This window comes from Salmo salar, chromosome 25 (assembly GCF_965601325.2).
Source record: "Salmo salar chromosome 25, fSalSal1, whole genome shotgun sequence".
Taxonomy (NCBI): domain Eukaryota; kingdom Metazoa; phylum Chordata; class Actinopteri; order Salmoniformes; family Salmonidae; genus Salmo; species Salmo salar.
The window spans coordinates 25641830-25662260 of NC_138315.1; the positions used below are offsets into that span (position 1 = coordinate 25641830).

Below are 20431 nucleotides of genomic sequence, written 5' to 3' on the forward strand. Positions count from 1 at the left end.
GAGGCAGAACACCAATCATGTAGGGTAGCTCGATCAAAAACAAAAGAAGTAAAGGGGAGGCATGAATCTAGCTGAGTGAATTTGAATGGGGAGGCATCAAAGACAACGACACAGTAGGCAATATCTTAAAGAGCTCCGGCCAGGTGCTATGAATCTGACAACCATGACGCTTCTCAACAATGCCTCTTAAAATATCTTTATCACATAGACGTCTCAATAGCAGGAAGCAGGTTCGATTCATAAATTGTAGGAGAGCTCTGGCAAGTGGTGTTGGTAAAACAGTAATTTCTTCTTCGTGGCTATTATCTTGTCACTGCTGGAGTTGGAACATCTCTCTTAGCGAGAGACCATTTATTATTAATAAAATCCTGTTTGTTGTGAGTTTCTCCAATGAACCCTTCAAATGAATTACTGGCTCAGCTGGCATGGAAACCTACTAACAATGTCTTCAAGCCTGTAAAATAAGGACAGGACAGTTCATAGGAGGACTAATAAACATGGGACACTTGGCTCTGGCGATCGATCAATCAATCAATCAATCAATCAATCAATCAATCAATCAATCAATCAAATGTATTTATAAAGCCCTTTTTACATCAGCAGTTCTCCATCCTCTTCTGGCTATAAGAGGACACTTGGCTGTGTGATCCTCCAGCTTAGTGACCTCTCTCTCTCATTTTCTCTTCTCTTTCTCTCTCTCCCTCCATCTCCCCAGAGTGCAAGGTCTGGTCCATATCCTGGTGGCTGTGTGTGCCCTGACTGGCTACTCCATTATGACGGCTAGCTTCGCGATTTACGAGGTCCAGGAGCACCACAGTGGCTCCAAGACACTGCAGCACATCTCTGGGATAGGAGAACCCTTCTACTGGGCTATCAACTTCTTCTACGACATGGTAGGACTATGTCAACACATCATGCACGGCTAACTGATACGATACATTTCCACTAGCATTGTTGCATTGTCCAAAAATGCTAGCCAGGAGATTCTTGATGTTGCTCATCCTGCACATCCTTCATACAGTCAATGACGGCATTACGGCCCACACCTTTTCTTTATTTGTTTTGGGATTGTAGACTACAAGAATATGATGTTTAGCTGTTAAATGAATATGACTGGTATGAACTTGATTGATTTCCACTATTGAAAGAGGCAGTTGCCAGTGATTCTACAGTTTGATGTATGTGATGTATTTAAGCGACCAGTGTACTACGGTGTGTTAAGTGTTCCTGTTTCTCCAGGCCTTATACATGGTCCCAGTCGCTCTCTCAATTGCCACAATAGCAGCCTTTCAGCTCCCAGCCTTTACTGATAGGCAGAACCTCGCTGCTGTGAGTCTGCTGCTGGTCATGTTTGGGTAAGTACACACACACGCACACACGCACACACACACCCACACACACACTCAGATGGACAGACACACACACACACACACACCTTGGGTGAGTGGGTATCACCATAGTGACTGCACACACAGTACAGGTTCCCTTATCCATGTCAGAGGTGAAGGATCTCAGTTGCTGGAAGATCACACCTTCCTTTCCTTGAGTACCATATACACAGTAGCTCCCCAGTACTATCAACTCAAGCAGGTGGGGAGGTTTCATCGTAAGGATGAAACCATTTCTTGTCACTAAGTGATGGGTGGCTGCTTGCTACTGAACATGTTTTCTTAAGACCCCAGTCTATTTCACGCAAGGTAGAATGTGAAGCAGAATTCCATCAATTCAGAGCCTACTTCAGTGTGATTCCCTTTCACAGCAGCCTGTCTGTCTGCCTGCCTGCCGGTCTGTCTGCCTATACATACTCTGGACTGGTTTCTCTGCTTCTGTGTGGCAGCTTGGCTTGGAGCAGATGGTCTCTCCTATTTAGTCAGTCTGACTGCCCCACAGCCTCCTCCACCACCCTCTCATCTCTCTCACTCACTTCTCCCCCCCTCTCTATTTCTCTCTCCCCCTCTCCTCTCTTCCACTCACTTCCCTCTGCACACACTCTCCCTTGACCCAGGCACCCCAATCAAAAGAAAAAGGCAGATCATTTAGAGTAAGAGGAGAGAGGATAGGGCCTCACCATGGGGGAATATATAAAGGAACTCATTTATCTTCTTCTCTTTTAGCTTTTGTGGTTAAAGTGTTTACTCTCCTTGAAAATGGAGTTAAAGTTTATTTTATTTTTTCTTTATTTTTCAAAGTTCTCTGGCTTGGTCTCTTGTTTCATATAGTCATTCCACCGAGTCAATTACAATGAGATTAAGCAAATCATGCATTCATCATCTGTTGCAAGTGAATCCCGAACCCAGAAAATTAAATCGTACGTGCGCTAGCTCTATTCAAATCAAATGTATTTGTCACATACACATGGTTAGCAGATGTTAATGCAAGTGTAGCGAAATGCTTGTGCTTCTAGTTCCCGACCATGCAGTAATATCTAACAAGTAATATGACCTAATAATTTCACAACAACTACCTTATACACACAAGTGTAAAGGAATGAATACGAATATGTACATAAAAATATATAAATGAGTGATGGCCGAACGTCATAGGCAAGATGCAGTAGATGGTATAGAGTACAGTATATATATATGAGATGAGTAATGTAGGGTATGAAAACATATAAAGCGGCATTGTATAAAGTGGCATGGTTTAAAGTGGCTAGTGATACATTACATCAAGATGGCAAGATGCCGTAGATGGTATAGCGTACAGTATATACATATGAGATGAGTAATGTAGGGTATGTAAACATCATATAAAGTGGCTAGTGATAAATTGATTACCGTAAATTCCGGACTATAAGCCGCAACTTTTTTCCCACGCTTTGAACCTCGCGGCTTAAACAATGACGCGGCTAATATATGGATTTTTCCCGCTTTCAATTTTTTTTTTCCAGAAAAACTCATTCTGTGACGTGCTCAGTTTTTTGGCGGCATGAAGCTTTCATTAGACCAATGAAATTGCCGAACGGGTTAAGGTCAAACAACTTTTTTGTTTACTGTTTAGATTCAATCGAGCCCTCTCAAACTTCCCATCATTCTGATTACGGTAGTCCTTTTGTCACCCTCATCATGGCAAAGACACGGAGAAATGCATATGATGCAGCTTTCAAGTTGAAGGCGATTGATCTGGCTGTTGGAAAAGGAAATAGAGCTGCTGCACGGGAGCTTGGTCTTAATGAGTCGATGATAAGACGTTGGAAACAGCAGCGTGAGGAATTGACTCAGTGCAAAAAGACAACTAAAGCTTACTGCAAATTTTTTATTTTTTGTTACAAGCCGTGTTTCGTTAAAGCCTATTTATTTTTGTTACAAGCCGTGTTTCGTTAAAGCCTGTGTAAAGTTCATTTGTTTCAATGTACCGGTAGGCACCTGCGGCTTATAGACGTGCGGCTTATTTATGTTCAAAATAAAATTATTTTTTAAATTCAGTGGGTGCGGTTTATATTCAGGTGTGCTTAATAGTCCGGAAATTACGGTACATCAATTTTTCCATTATTAAAGTGGCTGGAGTTGAGTCAGTATGTTGGCAGCAGCCACTCAATGTTAGTGATGGCTGTTTAACAGTCTGATGGCCTTGAGATTGAAATACAGCTTCTGTCTCTCGGTCCCCGCTTTGATGCACCTGTACTGACATCACCTTCTGGATGATAGCGGGGTGAACAGGCAGTGGCTCGGGTGGTTGTTGTCCTTGATTATCTTTTTGGCCTTCCTGTGACATCGGGTAGTGTAGGTGTCCTGGAGGGCAGGTAGTTTGCACCCGGTGATGCGTTGTGCAGACCTCACTATCCTCTGGAGAGCCTTCCGGTTATGGGCGGAGCAGCTGCCTGTACCTGTCTGTCATTAGAGAGACTAAATGTCTAATGCATTGAACATTAAATAACATGTTATAATGTAAAGACTGACAAGTGTCATGTTGTCATCTGGTTTTCAGGTTTGCCACATTCCCGTGGATGTACCTGCTGTCAGGGGTCTTTAAGGATGCAGAGATGGCCTTCATCAGCTACGTGTGCATCAACCTCTTCATCAGCACCAACACCATCATCTCCACCTCCATCGTCTTCTTCCTGGGACAACTCAATGAGAACGATGAAGTGAGCAGCACAATGTAGACTGAAGGAGCCATTTTATGACTGGAGCCATGTTGGAAAGATCTTTCCCTGAAAATATATGTAGTTCAGACTTTTGTTCTGATTGCCTTTTTATATCGAAGGGGTTTCTGAGTCCATTACTCTTTAGGTTTGATAAAGCATTGTTCTTCTTAGGTAAACAAAGAGGGGTTTTGAACTTCCTTTCAATATTGTTAAATAATTGAACTCATTCTTTGTTTACTGAGCACCCCTTCTGCGAGTTATGAGATATTCCAGCTCCTGGATGAAGTGCTGACACCTCTCTCTCTCTCTCCCTATCTATTTTTCATTCTTTCTCTCTCTCCACAGAGGATACACGAGGTGTACAGCATCCTGTCCTATGTGTTCCTGATCTTCCCCCAGTTTAGTTTTGGGAACGGCCTGATGGAGCTGGCCAGGGTTCAGATGCAGGTTCAGATCCTCAGTGTGTATGGAGTGGAAGCGTATAAGAACCCCTTCGCCATGGACATGCTGGGCTGGATGTTCGTCTCCCTCTTCCTCCAAGGCTTCATTGGCTTCACCCTGCGTCTGCTGCTCAACAAGTGGCTCATACGTAAAGTCAGGTGAGTCTGCTGTGGTGATAGAGAACTATAGCAGATTGGAATAGGCAATGATGATATATGGATGTGGGAGGCATGGTGGGCATGTAGAGCACAATTAAACTGGTCCCAGATCTGTTTTTTCTATCTTACCAACTCCTATGGCATGGCAACGACCATATGAGTCGTTATCAGGCTATAGGGTCAATGGTGGAAAAGCGTACATTTCTGGTCCCCATATGTTGCTGAGTTCTTCTGTTACTGTTATCCTCATATGCATCTTTTCTCACATTCTTTCTCCCTTTCTCCTTCTTTGAGCAAGCCACTTAACCCTAATTTGCTCCAGGGGCACGGTACTACTATGGCTGACCCTGTAAAACATTTAATTGCACCTATCCGTTGTATGTGACAATAAAACATACTTTTTTTTATCCCTTCCTCATCCCTCTCCTCCATAGGAACCTGATCTTCCCCAAGAAGGCAGTGATTCAGACAGGTAGCCTGGACGAGGATGAGGATGTTGCGGCAGAGTGCCAACGTGTGACCAGCGGAGCGGCTGTTACTGACCTGCTGCAGGTCAACCAGCTGACCAAGGTCTACCATCACCTGGCCAAGAAGGTCCAGGCCGTCAAGAGGCTGTCTGTGGGCATTCCTGCTGGGGAGGTAAACTCAGGCTCCGTCTGATTCTGCAACAATCACACCCTTTACAAAGTTTATGAAGTCACTATAAGATTTGCCAATAGGTCACTTTAGGCAAGTCTAAGGCAACTCCAAGTCTTAAGTTAAGTCTTTGAGGATGAGTCCAAATTAAGTCTCGTTCTGAATTTGGTACAGCGGCTGCTTTGGTCCTTGACATGAGTGTGGTTGTGTGGTTGTGCTGTGCAGTGCTTTGGTCTACTGGGGGTGAACGGTGCAGGGAAGACCACCACTTTTAAGATGCTGACTGGAGACATCAGCCCTACAGAAGGGACAGCACAGATCAAGGACTGGGATGGGTAAGGCTATGGTGTTATATGTGTTACATTACCTTATACAGTGCATTCGGAAAGTATGCAGAACGTTTCCCTTTCGCCACATTTTGTTACGTTACAGCCTTATTCTAAAATGTATGAAATAATTGTTTTTACTCACCAACCTACACACAATACCCCATAATGACAAAGCAAAAACAGGTTTTAAGAAATTTTAGCAAATGTATTAAAAATAAAAAACAGAAATACCTTATTTACATAAGTATTCAGACCACTTGCTATGAGACTCGAAATTGAGCTCAGGTGCATCCTGTTTCCATTGATTATCCTTGAGATGTTTCTACAACTTGATTGGAGTCTACCTGTGGTAAACTAAATTGGTTGGACATGATTTGGAAAGGCACACACTTGTTTATATAAGGTCCCACAGTTGACAGTGCGTGTCAGAGCAAAAACCAAGCCATGAGGTCAAAGGAATTGTCCGCAGAGCTCCGAGATAGGATTGTGTCGAGGCACAGATCTGAGGAAGGGTACCAAAACATTTCTGCAGCATTAAAGGTCCCCAAGAACACAGTGGCCCCCATCACTCTTAAATGGAAGAAGATTGGAACCACCAAGACTCTTCCTTGACCTGGCCGCCGGCCAAACTGAGCAATCGGGGGAGAAGGGCCTTGGTCAGGGAGGTGACCAAGAACCCTATAGTCACTCTGACAGAGCTCCAGAGTTCCTCTGTGGCGATGGAAGAACCTTCCAGAAGGTCAACCATCTCTAAAGCACTCCACCAATCAGGCCTTTATGGTAGAGTGGCCAGACGGAAGCCACTCCTCAGTAAAAGGCACATGACAGCCCGCTTGGAGTTTGCCAAAAGGCACCTAAAGGACTCTCAGACCATGAGAAAAAAGATTATCTGGTCTGATGAAACCAAGATGGAACTACTTGGCCTTAATGCCAAGCGTCACATATGGAGGAAACTTGGCACCATCCCTATGGTGAAGCATGGTGGTGCAGCATCATGCTGTGGAGATGTTTTTCAGAGGCAGGGACTGGAAGACTAGTCAGGATCGAGGGAAAAATGAACGGAGAAAAGTACAGAGAGATCCTTGATGAAAACCTGCTCCAGAGCGCTCAGGACCTCATACTGAGGCGAAGGTTCACCTTCCAACAGGACAACGACCTTAAGCACACACCCAAGACAACGCAGGAGTGGCTTCGGGACAAGTCTCTGAATGTCCTTGAGTGGCCCAAGCCAGATCCCGGACTTGAACCTGAATGAACATCTCTAGAGAGACCTGAAAATAGCTGTGCAGCGATGCTCCCCATCCAACCTGACAGAGCTTGAGAAGATATACAGAGAAGAATGGGAGAAACTTCCCTAATACAGTTGTGCCAAGCTTGTCGCATCATACCCAAGAAGACACAAGGCTGTAATCGCTGCTGAATACTTTCCTGAATGCACTGTATTTTACAAATATCCATTCATTAATGGATTTGAGTATATGATCCATTTGATTATCCCCTGCAATTATGCTCTTGTAAGATACATTTTTTAAAAGTGAAGTATACTTTTCTCACGTCACCTGCCTGTATTATTCAGAACCATTTCCTGAGAGCTTAGAAACCATTTCACCTCTTACACTCTTTTATCTCTATCTGCGTACGTGCTTTCAGGAGGATGGTTGACATCATTGACTGCCGTAACGAGGGCATCAACATCGGCTACTGTCCCCAAGTGGACGCTCTGGATGACCTGCTGACAGGGGAGGAGCACCTGTACTTCTATGCCCGCATCCGAGGCATCGCCAAGAGAGAGATTGACCGGGTAAGACATCCCACAACCATAGAGGACTTCCTTGTGACCGTGTAGAGGGTGGATTGTGTCACCTAGGATCTGGGTAACTGTGTTTCTCCCCATTGAGATATGGCCCTCATTTACACCCACAACAATACACATATCTTTCATCAAAGCACAGAGAACAACATCACCATTGCAGAACAACATTAAAATCTGAAAATAAAAGACCCATATCTAGCTAGGTACTGTACTCCTTTCTTCTTTGCTTTACATCAAAGCACAGAGAACAACATCAACAGAAGAACTTCAGAATCTGAAAATAAAATATTGAAATCTAGCTAGGTAGTGAGGTACTCCTTCCTACTTTGCTCTCATCAAAGCATGGAGAACATCAGAATAACAAAATAAAAAAAAGTTAAGATTGACATCTAGCTTGACACTGTACTCCTTTTGTCCTTTGCTGTCCATCAAAACACAGAGAACAACATCAACCGATCGACTTTAGAATCAGAAAGGATAAAAAAGTTCCATCACTAGCTATTGTAGTACTAAATGCTGGAACACTCACTCCGAGTAAGACCGAGAAACCCAGTGAAGAACCCTTAAAGATACAGTACACCAGGCTGGTATAAAGCTGAACGTAGTTTAGACAGAGCTGTGCTTGGTTACCTCTGTTTTCCAATTAAGGCAGACTGTAGTGGATGTATCAATGGATCCAGATGGATTTTTCTTCCTAGCAGAGAGATCATGCTATTATGAGAGGATCATGTTTGACAGTTCACCACAGGCACTGCTCCACCTAATTCATCACTCAGAAAGGTAATCAATCTGTGCATTCATTCTCCCAGAATTATTATGGAGAGTGAGTGTTTCTGATGTTTCCTCTCTCGCTGTAATACTGATGAAGTCTGCACGGAGAACAGTCAAAGATAATGAGATTTGAGATTTTTTTTCTATCTGACATGTCACAAAAGGTCACAGGTCACATGTGAGCACATTCAAAGCATTTTCAAAGAAACTGAATCATATTTACAGAGAATAATAGATATTCATGATGACCCAGATCTGCTTACAAAGGGGGAAAGCTAGCATCCTTTGACTGTGGGTTTTTGAGGATGTCTAGCATCTATCAAGGGCTCCCTCTACCATCCTCTCTCTTCCCTTCCTCCCCACCCTCTCTCTCTCAACCTCCCTCCCCTCTCCCCTCCTCCCTCTCCATCCTTTCATTTTGGACACATCAGCCCCATTACACAGATAGGCGCTGACAACCTCAATGATGTCACCAATAGATACAAACAGCTAATCAGACACAGAAATGATGCGGATGACTCGCCATAATCTCCATTATACCAGAGCCTTACAAGGGCTCTGGCCATTACTGCTGTCGTTACCATTCTCTGTTCCGTTCAGGGTGATGACAAAAATGGCTTTAATGTCCACAACAACAGTGGCTGCTAGTCTTAGGTAATTCATACAGATAGGTAGAGGGGGGAGGGAGAGAAAGAGAGAGAGACAACAATGGCTTTAATGACCAAAACAACAGTGGTTATAGTCTTAAGATAATTCACAGAGATAGGTTGGTTTATATATAGCCTCCCTCCTCTGTAATGCTCTTCATCAGACAGTCATAACTTGAGGTAATTAGACCAAGGCCTAATGCCTTAATGGGGTTGTTTCATATTTACATGGTTTAGCCACTATTTATTTAGGGGAAACATTATAGCTCGGTGGTAAAGGCCACCTGAAGAGAGAATAAAATAGCACTTTTAAACTAAATGTTAGTACACTTACTGTTAGGACAATCTAGGAGACCGAACATACTTTTGAAATAACTGTTAGATATTTTCTTATCAACGTTTTAGCTAGATAATCATTCAAAATTCACATTTGTTTGATGTTGTGTCTTTATCCATGGAACACATATGTTATAAAGCTGTTTATTATACGAAGTTAATCGAAGTATACCTGGGGCGGACCAGAGATTTTTCAGGACTTAAAGGGTGTGGACTTTGAAAGGCATTCTATATCTTTGCTAAGGACTATTAACCAGGAATACAAAAGACAATCATGTGTAAATGTTGTCGACCTATGGGAAAATAGCTCCTGCTTAAGATTGCTGTAAAGGAGCCTTAGTGTAGAATGAATATAAAACAGTTGCATTTAGAGCAGCTCCACTGTCTAGGGTTTTTATGGTGCATGTAATATGGATTATTTTAAATGCAACAAAAAGTCTAGCATACTGTTGTTAATGTCTTTGATGCACACATAGACAATTCAGTGTGTTGTTGCTCTCAGTCAATGTCAATTGCTTATTAGTCAACTCGAGCTTATAGCTTTTTTGGTTTAAATTGATAAATTGCAAGCAGAATATGTTCTTCCTCAGACTGGTTTAAGCTTGCAAATGTACATAGGTAGAGAAGACACGTAATATAGCACACAAAACAACCAAACCCACCCTTGATTGCCAAATGTCATTAAAAATGCATGGCGGAAAAGTCAAACTAGATATTCATCTGGGTAATAGGTATTTAACTGCTGGACCCCGGTGCTTTTAACCCAAACGGGTCTCTTTAACTAGGCAGAAGACACGTTTAAATTTCTAACCAAAAAGTAAAGTATCCTATTCTTCTTAACATTTCTCCATAGTAGGTTTACAGTATATCTGTAAGTCTTCAAGTAATAGCCCAGGAGTTTATTTGCTTCAATCACTGAAAACAACCAGTGCTTAGTAGAAAGATGCTTCTATTTGAGCCAGGCATCTATTTCCTCAATGCACACAGGTTTTGCTCTATAAAATGTTGAAAAGAATACCACACTGTTAATTGTAAACCTTATAATAACAAATCAATTGCAGATCAGACTTGCAAAGACTAGGCTGCCTATCATACACCCCCCGATTTTGCACTTAAGCATCATTCTCTGACTCGTTGAGCCTTGTATCCCACGTAGTTGAGCAGACCTTTATCATCTTTTGCACAATATTTACAGTACTCACTGAAGTTCACTCCTAAACAATGAATTTAGGCACAGGTTTATTTGAAACATTTATTTGCTGAAATGTGTGCTGATGCTCAGCTTGAAAAAAAGGGACAGGAGGCTATTTGAGATTGCATTTGACGTTTTACAGTACGTAACTGGTCTGTTTTTAACCCAAAATAATCTTTAGAAAAATTTCAGTTTCTCACAAAATGGAAAATAAAGTATGTATTCTTCTTTTCTACATATATACGTAACTGGACTTTTTTTTTTACCCAAACTGGTTTCTCTTGTCCTTTCTCCCTCCCAGGTGGTCAATTACCTACTGAAGAAGCTGGAGCTGGGGTACCATAGACACACCATCAGTGACAGTTACAGCTGTGGAACCCGTAGGAAGCTCTCCACTGCCCTGGCACTCATAGGACACCCAAATATACTGCTGCTGGTGAGGACACACACACACACACACACACACACACACACACACCACACACACACACACACACACACACACACACACACACACACACACACACACACACACACACACAAACAGATAAGGCTGCTGGTGAGCAGCCTGAGGACCCATCCGAGAGCAACACTATTCATCAATCTGTCAAATTAACAGTGTGACATCATCATACCTACTGCTAACACAATGTTGCAGATAGTCATCTCATACCTGTATGGTGTCCATTTTAGGAAATCCTCAGAAATGTGTTTATTACATTTTTTATTCATATTTTTTATTTCAGGGGGTACTGCAGCACCCTCAACACCCCTATTTCCCGTGGCTTAGGCCTCATACTGAAGCAAACATATTGCTGCTGCGCCTCCGGTGAAAGCCTTATCTCAGTCCTATATATGGTGTCCATATTAGGACATCTTCAGACAGACATCAGTCTCTTACCTCACCTTTACATAAGTCATAAGTCAAGTTTGACCACTACACGGGTCAAGCACCAGGCATTCACTCCTCCCTATTCCATCTCACTTGAACTCACCTCTCTCCTCTTTTCCTCTCTTCCCTCTGTCCCTCTCTCCTCAGGACGAGCCTACCTCAGGTATGGACCCTCGCTCCAAACGTCACCTGTGGAAGATCATCTCAGAGGAAGTCAAGGGGAAGTGTGCTGTAGTTCTCACCTCTCACAGGTAAACGTCCCTACCTCTCCAACGCCTCTACAATCCCATGATCTTTTTTTAAGATACTGTACTACAGCCTGTCTTTTACACAACATTTTTTAGAAAGTATCTTTAATAAATATATTGAGTGATCATAAAATTAGGGAAGGTACTAGGTTTCTGTGAAGCTACGCAGTATACTGTATGAGTTATAAAATTAAGCAGTAAGGCCTGAGGGGGTGTGGTATATGGTCAATATACCACAGCAAAGGGCTGTTCTTATGCACGACACAATGCAGAGTTCCTGGATACAACCCTTAGCCGTGGTATATTTGCAATATACCACAAACCCCCGAGGTGACATATTGCTATTATAAACTGGTTACCATTGTAATTAGAAGAGTAAAAATACATGTTTTGTCATACCCGTGTTATATGATCTGATATACCACAGCTTTCAGCCAATCGGCGTTCAGGGTTTGAACCACCCAGTTTATAATAATAATTCATCTCCCATCATAAGGACAACAATGGAAATACGTCTCTGACTTCCTTGTCTCATCCTCAGTGATTTTATGTGTTTTTTATGTGTGTTTTAAAATGGTCAACTAAACTCAAATGTGTGTGTGCTTGTTGCAGTATATGTTGTATATTCTGATAGATAATGGTTCATTTTCCCTCTATAACTTCTACTGTGTGTGTGTGTTCCAGTATGGAGGAGTGCGAGGCTCTTTGCACCCGTCTGGCCATCATGGTGAAGGGTCAGTTCAGGTGTCTGGGCTCCCTGCAGCACATCAAGAACAGGTCAGTGGCCTCTCGTCCTCCCCTCTCCTCCACCTCTCCTTCCTCTCTCATCCCCACTCAGCTAGTCATTAGTCACCTCTGGTCCTCTGCTGCTCTCCTCCTATTGTTTTCTCACTGATCTGTTGTTCTCTGTACCAGAGCCTATGCTGGGCTGGTTGCAGGTTTTTTTGTGTTGCCTTGCAAACTCCTATAACAGTAATTGTTTGGCATTACAACAGCCAAAGGAGATTTGGGACCCACATATTCCTATTGTTCTCTGACTCATCATTTGTTCCCTGTATCGTACACCTAGCCTGGTCCCAGATCTGCTTGTGCTGTCTTGCCAACTCATATGATCATTGTTTGGCATGAAAACGACCATAGGAGTTGGCAAGACAGTACAAACAGATCTAGGACCAGGCTATTCCTATTGTTCTCTGACTGATCTGATGTTTGTTTCCTGTACTCTAGGCTAGCTTGTTCCCAGATCTGTTTGTGTTGTATAGCCAACTACTGCACAATGACAACTCAAACAGATCTGGGACCAGGCTAACTGAATGCTAGGCTGTAGCTTGTAGACAAATATTAGTGGCGAACCGTGACTATTGGACCTAGGCCTTCGGTGGGGGTAAAAAATCTTCCAACACATTGTACCAAACTCAAAAATCAAGGAAAATAACAGAAACATAGCATCACTTAATGCACCCAACTGAATCAAACTGGCCTGAGGCTGAGCCACGCTTCGGGATGCCACTCACACAGACAGCCCCAGCACGGATAATGCTACTAGAAACAACAATCTAACTGCTTACACAACCTATGGTAGCCTAACACCATCACTATCATACTATCACCAAAAGCGACAACAGTGACACATCAAAGAATGTGAGTGTGACAGGCTGGTGATGCTGTAAGGACAGTGACTGTACTTTTTGTAAAAGACATAGCTAAGGCTGATAGAAAGACAACAGTCACACATAGCATGATGTTAAAGAATAAGCAGTACATTCACTCAGACATAACAAGCCAGTAGGTCTCAATCATAATACAAAAACCCAACCATTAGGCTAAGCATTTGCCAATCAAAATGTACAAGTCTTATTTCTCATTGCAAACTGTAACCAGTTATCTTAAAGAATCATCAAGGAGCCCACACACTCCAGCCACAAGCTGTTCACTCCCTTACCATCGGGCAGACGGTATCAGAACATGAGGTCTGATACCAACAGGCTCAGAGACAGTTTTCTGACATCACAGATTCTCATCAGACTAACTCCTTGAATACTCTACTCCTTGAAGTTTGCAGTTGTGTCTAAACACTATTGAGCAATATATAAAAAAATGTTTTAACCTCTTAGTATATGTACTTTACTGTATTTATAATTTGGATCTAGATTTTCAACAGTAAAAGTTCAAAAATCTCTGGAGGACGTCTTTAAATTCTTGTTGAAAGTTAATCTTGAAAAGGGCGAAGCTAACAAATTAGCAACAACATCCTCTTCAATAACACCTGCTGCAGCTGCCGCACACTAGCCTACAACAAAAGCTAAACTCAGCAAAAAAATAAACGTCCCTTTTTCAGGACCCTGTCTTTCAAAGATCATTTGTAAAAATCCATATAACTTCACAGATCTTTATTGTAAAGGGTTTTAACACTGTTTCCCACGCTTGTTCAATGAACCATAAACAATTAATGAACATGCACCTGTGGAACGGTCATTAAGACACTAACAGCTTACAGACGGTAGGCAATTAAGGTCACAGTTATGAAAACATAGGATACTAAAAAGGCATTTCTACTGACTCTGAAAAACACCAAAAGAAAGATGCCCAGGGTCCCTGCTCATCTGCGTGAATGTGCCTTAGGCATGCTGCAAGGAGGCATGAGGACTGCAGATGTGGCCAGGGCAATAAATTGCAATGTCCATACTGTGAGACGGCTAAGACAGTGCTACAGGGAGACAGGACGGACAGCTGATCGTCCTCGCAGTGGCAGACCACGTGTAACAACACCTGCACAGGATCGGTACATCCGAACATCACACCTGCGGGACAGGTATAGGATGGCAACATTAACTGCCCGAGTTACACCAGGAATGCACAATCTCTCTATCAGTGCTCAGACTGTCCGCAATAGGCTGAGAGAGGCTGGACTGAGGGCTTGTAGGCCTGTTGTAAGGCAGGTCCTCACCAGACATCACCGCAACAACGTCGCCTATGGGCACAAACCCATCGTCACTGGACCAGTCAGGACTGGCAAATGGTGCTCTTCACTGACGAGTCGTGGTTTTGTCTCACCGGAGGTGATGGTCGGATTCGTGGTTTTTTTCATCAAAGGAATGAGCGTTACACCGAGGCCTGTTCTCTGGAGCGGGATCGATTTGGAGGTGGAGGGTCCGTCATGGTCTGGGGCGGTGTGTCACAGCATCATCGGACTGAGCTTGTTGTCATTGCAGGCAATCTCAACGCTGTGCATTACAGGGAAGATATCCTCCTCCCTCATGTCGTACCCTTCCTGCAGGCTCATCCTGACATGACCCTCCAGCATGACAATGCCACCAGCCATACTGCTCGTTCTGTGCGTGATTTCCTGCAAGACAGGAATGTCAGTGTTCTGCCATGGCCAGCGAAGAGCCTGGATCTCAATCCCAATGTGCACGTCTGGGACCTATTGGATCGGAGGGTGAGGGCTAGGGCCATTCCCCCCAGAAATGTCCATGAACTTGCAGGTGCCTTGGTGGAAGAGTGGGGTAACATCTCACAGCAAGGACTGGTAAATCTGGCGCTGTCCATGAGGAGGAGATGCACTGCAGTACTTAATGCAGCTGGTGGCCACACCAGATACTGACTGTTACTTTTGACCCCCCCTTTGTTCAGGGACACATTATTCAATTTCTGTTAGTCACATGTCTGTGGAAATTGTTCAGTTTATGTCTCAGTTGATGAATCTTGTTAAGTTTGCTGAAAATAAATGCAGTTGAGAGGTGAGAGGACATTAGTTTTTTTGCTGAGTTTAGCTATCTAGACCGTGGGAAAACTACTGGTCGCTATTGCGCATTGACCTATTGGCCTTCGAGAAGACAGAAGTTTCCATACGTTTTTGGAAAAATGGTCCCATCCATTAATGTGATTAGTTGATTCCACTGTCACTCTAAAATTCTGCTCTATGGCAGGTTTCTGAGGGCCTAGCCAATGGCTGACTTAACTAATGGCTGATTTATGTCCCTAGAGACCGCCAAAGAAAAATTCTGATTGGATTTCTTTTCGGTGTTAACCCTTTCCTTTCCAACACAAACTGAAGAGATTAAATCAGAATATAATTGAAAATAGGAATATAGTTAGAATATAATTGAAATATTATTGAAAAGATTCAATAGAAATTAAAAGTAAATGTATATTTTAAAACTACAACAACTATTTTATAAATCCTTAGGCCTTCTCTGAAGTTGTAGAAGGCCCTCATGCCGGTTCTCTACTGCCTAATATCCCCCCTTCCAACAGACATTAACTGTGATTGGTCATAAAATAGTCAACATTCCTTCGTGATGATGTGTGTTTCTCTCAGGTTTGGCAGCGGCTTCACGGTGAAGATGCACCTGGCTGTGTCTTCCTGTGACGTGGAGGTCATCACCAATTTCATGCAGTGCCACTTCCCCAGCACGTACCTCAAGGTAAGATACCTGGGACAGTCTGGTCTGGGGGACTGAATGAACTGTACTGATCCCCAGAGGGGAAATCTAATTTGTGCCAGTATAAAATACATTTCTATAAAATTCCCACAAAGCACATTCACACACACTGTACCGTAATGGCAAAACGCGGTAACTACGAATTTGGTCAAACATCTTTGATCTGTTGTTATGGTCAGGTATATTATCTGATTAATGTTGTATTTAATTTTCTGACACAAGAACAAGCCAGTTAAGATAGTCAAGATAGAACAATACTTTGAAGTCAGATTTAGCAGTAAAACAAAATGTAGTTCATGCATTTTGCCTTTGTACTGTAGAACAGCACAGTTTATGACATGTGGCACCTGATTGATTGATTGAGATGTGCCCTAATGTCTCCTCCTCCCAGGACCAGCACTCTTCCATGGTGGAGTATCATGTGCCTGTGGCACCTGGAGGTGTGGCGGACATCTTTGACCAGCTGGAGTCTAACAAGGCCGCTCTGCAGATCAAGCACTTCTCCGTCAGCCAGACTACCCTGGATGAGGTGAGAGAGAGGGATGATCTGAAAGAGGGAGGGAAGGATGGTGGAGGGTGGGGGGGTGGAAGGGAGAGAGAGGGACATGGAGAGAAAGGCAGATGGAGAGAGTGTGTGATGGGGTGTGAGAATAAGAGAGAGAAAGAAAGAGAGAGAAACCGAGGGGGGGGGGGGAGTCTGTTGGAGGGAGAGAGAGACCTAACAGACTTAAAAGGCCATTATGTCTTCACACTTCAGAAATCAAGGTGCAAAAAGAGATTTTGAATCCTATTCAGAGTAACTGACAGAGGGTATGAACCTACAACCAACACTCTTAGAAAAACAGGTTCCAAAAGGGTTCTTTGGTTGTCCCCTTTTTGGATCCAGGTAGAGTAATTTTGGGTTCCATGTAGAACCCTCTGTGAAAAGTATGTAAAGCAGTCGGAACAACCAACCCAGTCACTGATCCTGTTGAATCATTCATTCCCCTCCAGGTCTTCATCAACTTTGCAATGGGGAATGTTGGCATCGAGACTATCCCAATCCACAGCGACGAATATTCCGAAGCAGACAGCATCAGCCTCGAATCCATCGCGGCTTCAGATACATAGCTTTGGCGGCCATCTTGTTCACAATGCATCTGTTTGGAGACACAAACTGTGACGGAAGAAGAGCAACATTTGCACTAGATAGAAATTAATAAACAGATCTAAGTTTTAATAATAATGGAAAATTTAAAATATGAATCAACCTGCAATCACTATACTTAATTTTAAATTTTGTAATTTTGCTTTAGTACTCTTCTCAGTTTCACTTTTATACCTTCTGAAGGATAAGTTATGAAGTCACTTTGTTGCCACTTTGGACTGTTAAATTGAACAGGGTGTGTCTCTTGTTGTTTCATCAGGTAATGAGATTCATAGATTTAATGGCCTTCCTTCGTGCCTAAGATCAAATACGTTGTATTGTCATGTTATTATCATTGCAAATCTGAGTACTGCGGTGGAGTCACTGCTCTTTAGCAATAGTTGTAACCATAGAGAGATAAGCATTCTCCACTTTTATCACTCTGTATTCCATTGGTGAAACTCATATCTTTTGTTGATTAAATTCGATTGATTTGGCCCATTGATTAGAATTATATATATATTTTATGTAGCCTACTACCTAGTATATCTACAGAGGTTCTCATACTTATGGTGACAATATTATAATCACGGCTATTGAGGTAAAAGTCAATACAAAACTTTTTGGCATCCTTAACACTTCCTCTAATGGCATATCTCAATATTTTATTGTTCACTTTCCTCCTAATGCACAGATCCACATGGACATGAATGTACTGAACTTATTTTTTACATTTAATAAAGCTATTATATGATAGCACACACAGTGTTGCTTGTTATAACGTCATGAAACATGACTTTATCCATTAGGCCATATCTATTGAATTTCACCATGTGCAGGAAAATGACTCTCCTCCATCCTAGTATGATTAAAGATTGTTGTTAGCTACCTTCATCTTCATCATAATTCATTGTCTATTCATTCTATGAATAATAAATGAATGAATAGAAATACAGTTTAGCTGGCCGCCTGGCAGATGTTTCCCCATATAGACGGGTTAGCTGACAATGTCACGAAAACAATGTGCAAGCTTCAATGTGGCAGAAGTTTGTGTGTTGTGATTCTAGATAGACAGATAGCTTGCAACAATGACAAGAAGCTAGCATTTGGGGAATTCTAGGTTGCTCGTTTCAGCTCTTATCTTGTTACTGATATCATGTCTTGAGGTGTTTTGACTGATGTCACGTATACGCTAATATGGCTGAAATCCATTAGCTAACCAACAACTGTAACAGTGTATTTGAGAGACAAGTGCTCATTGTGGAAATGTATTTATGTTTTCAAAAAACATTGGAGACGAAATATGGTTTGCGTGTTGTCAACAATCTAAGCCAACCACGTCTGTTTCGCCCCATTGTTGCGCCAAGCCTACATTTGCTTTCTATGGGGACAGGCTATGCTGTGTTGCCAACAATTTTTCAGTGAGATCTGCAATTGGCTCCTTGATTTGTCACTAGACGTCACATCACCAAATTGCCTTTCTGCAGCACGGCTGCGATCCCCACGTAGCTTTTTCACCCTTTCCCCCCTTCACATCCCCTCCCCTTTTACTTCTTTGCCTGTGTGTGCGCCTCTGCTGTGACTTATGTTATACAGCTTCACCCACTCTCATTTGCAGCAGAATTGAGTTGGAAAAGTTGCTAAATGCAGGGGCAGACTGTGACAAAAATGAAGCCCTGGCATTTCAGCAACAGTAGCTCACATCATCATAATTAACAGTAAGGGTTGATTACTTAAAAAAATATAATATAAATATCAACAAACTGACAGTACAGTTGAAGTCAGAAGTTTACATACACTTATGTTGGAGTCATTAAAACTCGTTTTTCAACCACTCCACAAATTTCTTGTTAACAAACTTTAGTTTTGACAAGTCGGTTAGGACATCTACTTTGTACATGACACAAGTAATTTTTCCTACAATTGTTTACAGACAGATTATTTCACTTATAATTCACTGTATCACAATTCCAGTGGGTCAGAAGTTTACATACACTAAGTTTACAGTGCCTTTAAACAGCTTGGAAAATTCCAAAAAATGATGTCATGGCTTTAGACGCTTCTGATAGGCTAATTGACATAATTTGAGTCAATTGGAGGTGTACCTGTGGATGTATTTCAAGGCCTACCTTCAAACTCAGTGCCTGTTTGATTGACATCATGGGAAAATCAAAAGAAATCAGCCTAGACCTCAGAAAAATCTGATTCATCCTTGGGAGAAATTTCCAAATGCCTGAAGGTACCACGTTCATCTGTACAAACAATAGTACACAAGTATAAACACCATGGGACCACACAGCCGTCATACCGCTCAGGAAGGTGACACGTTCTGTCACCTAGAGATGAACGTACTTTGGTGCGAAAAGTGGAAATCAATCCCAGAACAACAGCAAAGGACCTTGTGAAGATGCTGGAGGAAACAGGTACAAAAGTATCTATATCCACAGTAAAACGAGTCCAATATCGACATAACCTGAAAGGCCACTCAGCAAGGAAGAAGCCACTAATCCAAAACCGCCATAAAAAAGACAGACTTCGGTTTGCAACTGCACATGGGGACAAATATCGTACTTTTTGGAGAAATGCCCTCTGGTCTGATGAAACAAAAATAGAACTGTTTGGCCATAATGATCATTGTTACGTTTGGATCAAAAAGAGGTAGGCTTGCTAGCCAAAGAACACCATCCCAACTGTGAAGCACAGGGGTGGCAGCATCATGTTGTGGGGGTGCTTTTCTGCAGGAGGGACTGGTGCACTTCACAAAATAGATGGCATCATGAGGTAGGAAAATTATGTGGATATGTTAATGCAACATCTCAAGACATCAGTCAGGAAGTTAAAGCTTGGTTGCAAACGGGTCTTCCAAATGGACAATGACCCCAAGCATACTTCCAACGTTGTGGAAAATGGCTTAAGGACAACAAAGTCAAGGTATTGGAGTGGCCATCACAAAGCCCTGACCTCCTCCTATAGAACATTTGTGGGCAGAACTGAAAAAACGTGTGCGAGCATGGAGGCTTACAAACCTGACTCAGTTACACCAGCTCTGTCAGGAGGAATGGGCCAAAATGCACCCAACTTTTTGTGGGAAGTTTGTGGAAGGCTACCTGAAACGTTTGACCCAAGTTAAACAATTTAAAGGCAATGCTACCAAATACTAATTGAGTGTATGTAAACTTCTGACCCACTGGGAATGTGATGAAAGAAATAAAAGCTGAAATAATGTCACGACTTTCGCCGAAGTCGTTCCCTCTCCTTGTTAGGGCGGCGTTCGGCAGACGACGTCACCGGCCTTCTAGCCATCACCGAT

The 20431-nt window shown here is 42.6% G+C and overlaps 1 protein-coding gene across 1 annotated transcript in view; it reads left to right on the forward strand.

The window, feature by feature from the left end:
* The window catches only part of abca12 (ATP binding cassette subfamily A member 12), a 94421-nt gene extending 76541 nt beyond the window's left edge, over positions 1-17880 (forward strand). The window contains exons 70-82 of the mRNA XM_082969039.1: positions 716-893; positions 1240-1355; positions 3928-4087; positions 4433-4686; positions 5121-5325; positions 5548-5657; positions 7302-7452; positions 10712-10846; positions 11450-11553; positions 12235-12327; positions 15872-15977; positions 16387-16524; positions 16989-17880. Of these exons, the coding sequence (XP_082825165.1) occupies positions 716-893; positions 1240-1355; positions 3928-4087; positions 4433-4686; positions 5121-5325; positions 5548-5657; positions 7302-7452; positions 10712-10846; positions 11450-11553; positions 12235-12327; positions 15872-15977; positions 16387-16524; positions 16989-17105 (1867 nt within the window). The 3' untranslated portion in view covers positions 17106-17880. The remainder of the gene's footprint in view (positions 1-715; positions 894-1239; positions 1356-3927; positions 4088-4432; positions 4687-5120; positions 5326-5547; positions 5658-7301; positions 7453-10711; positions 10847-11449; positions 11554-12234; positions 12328-15871; positions 15978-16386; positions 16525-16988) is intronic.
* Positions 17881-20431: the final 2551 nt, after the last annotated feature.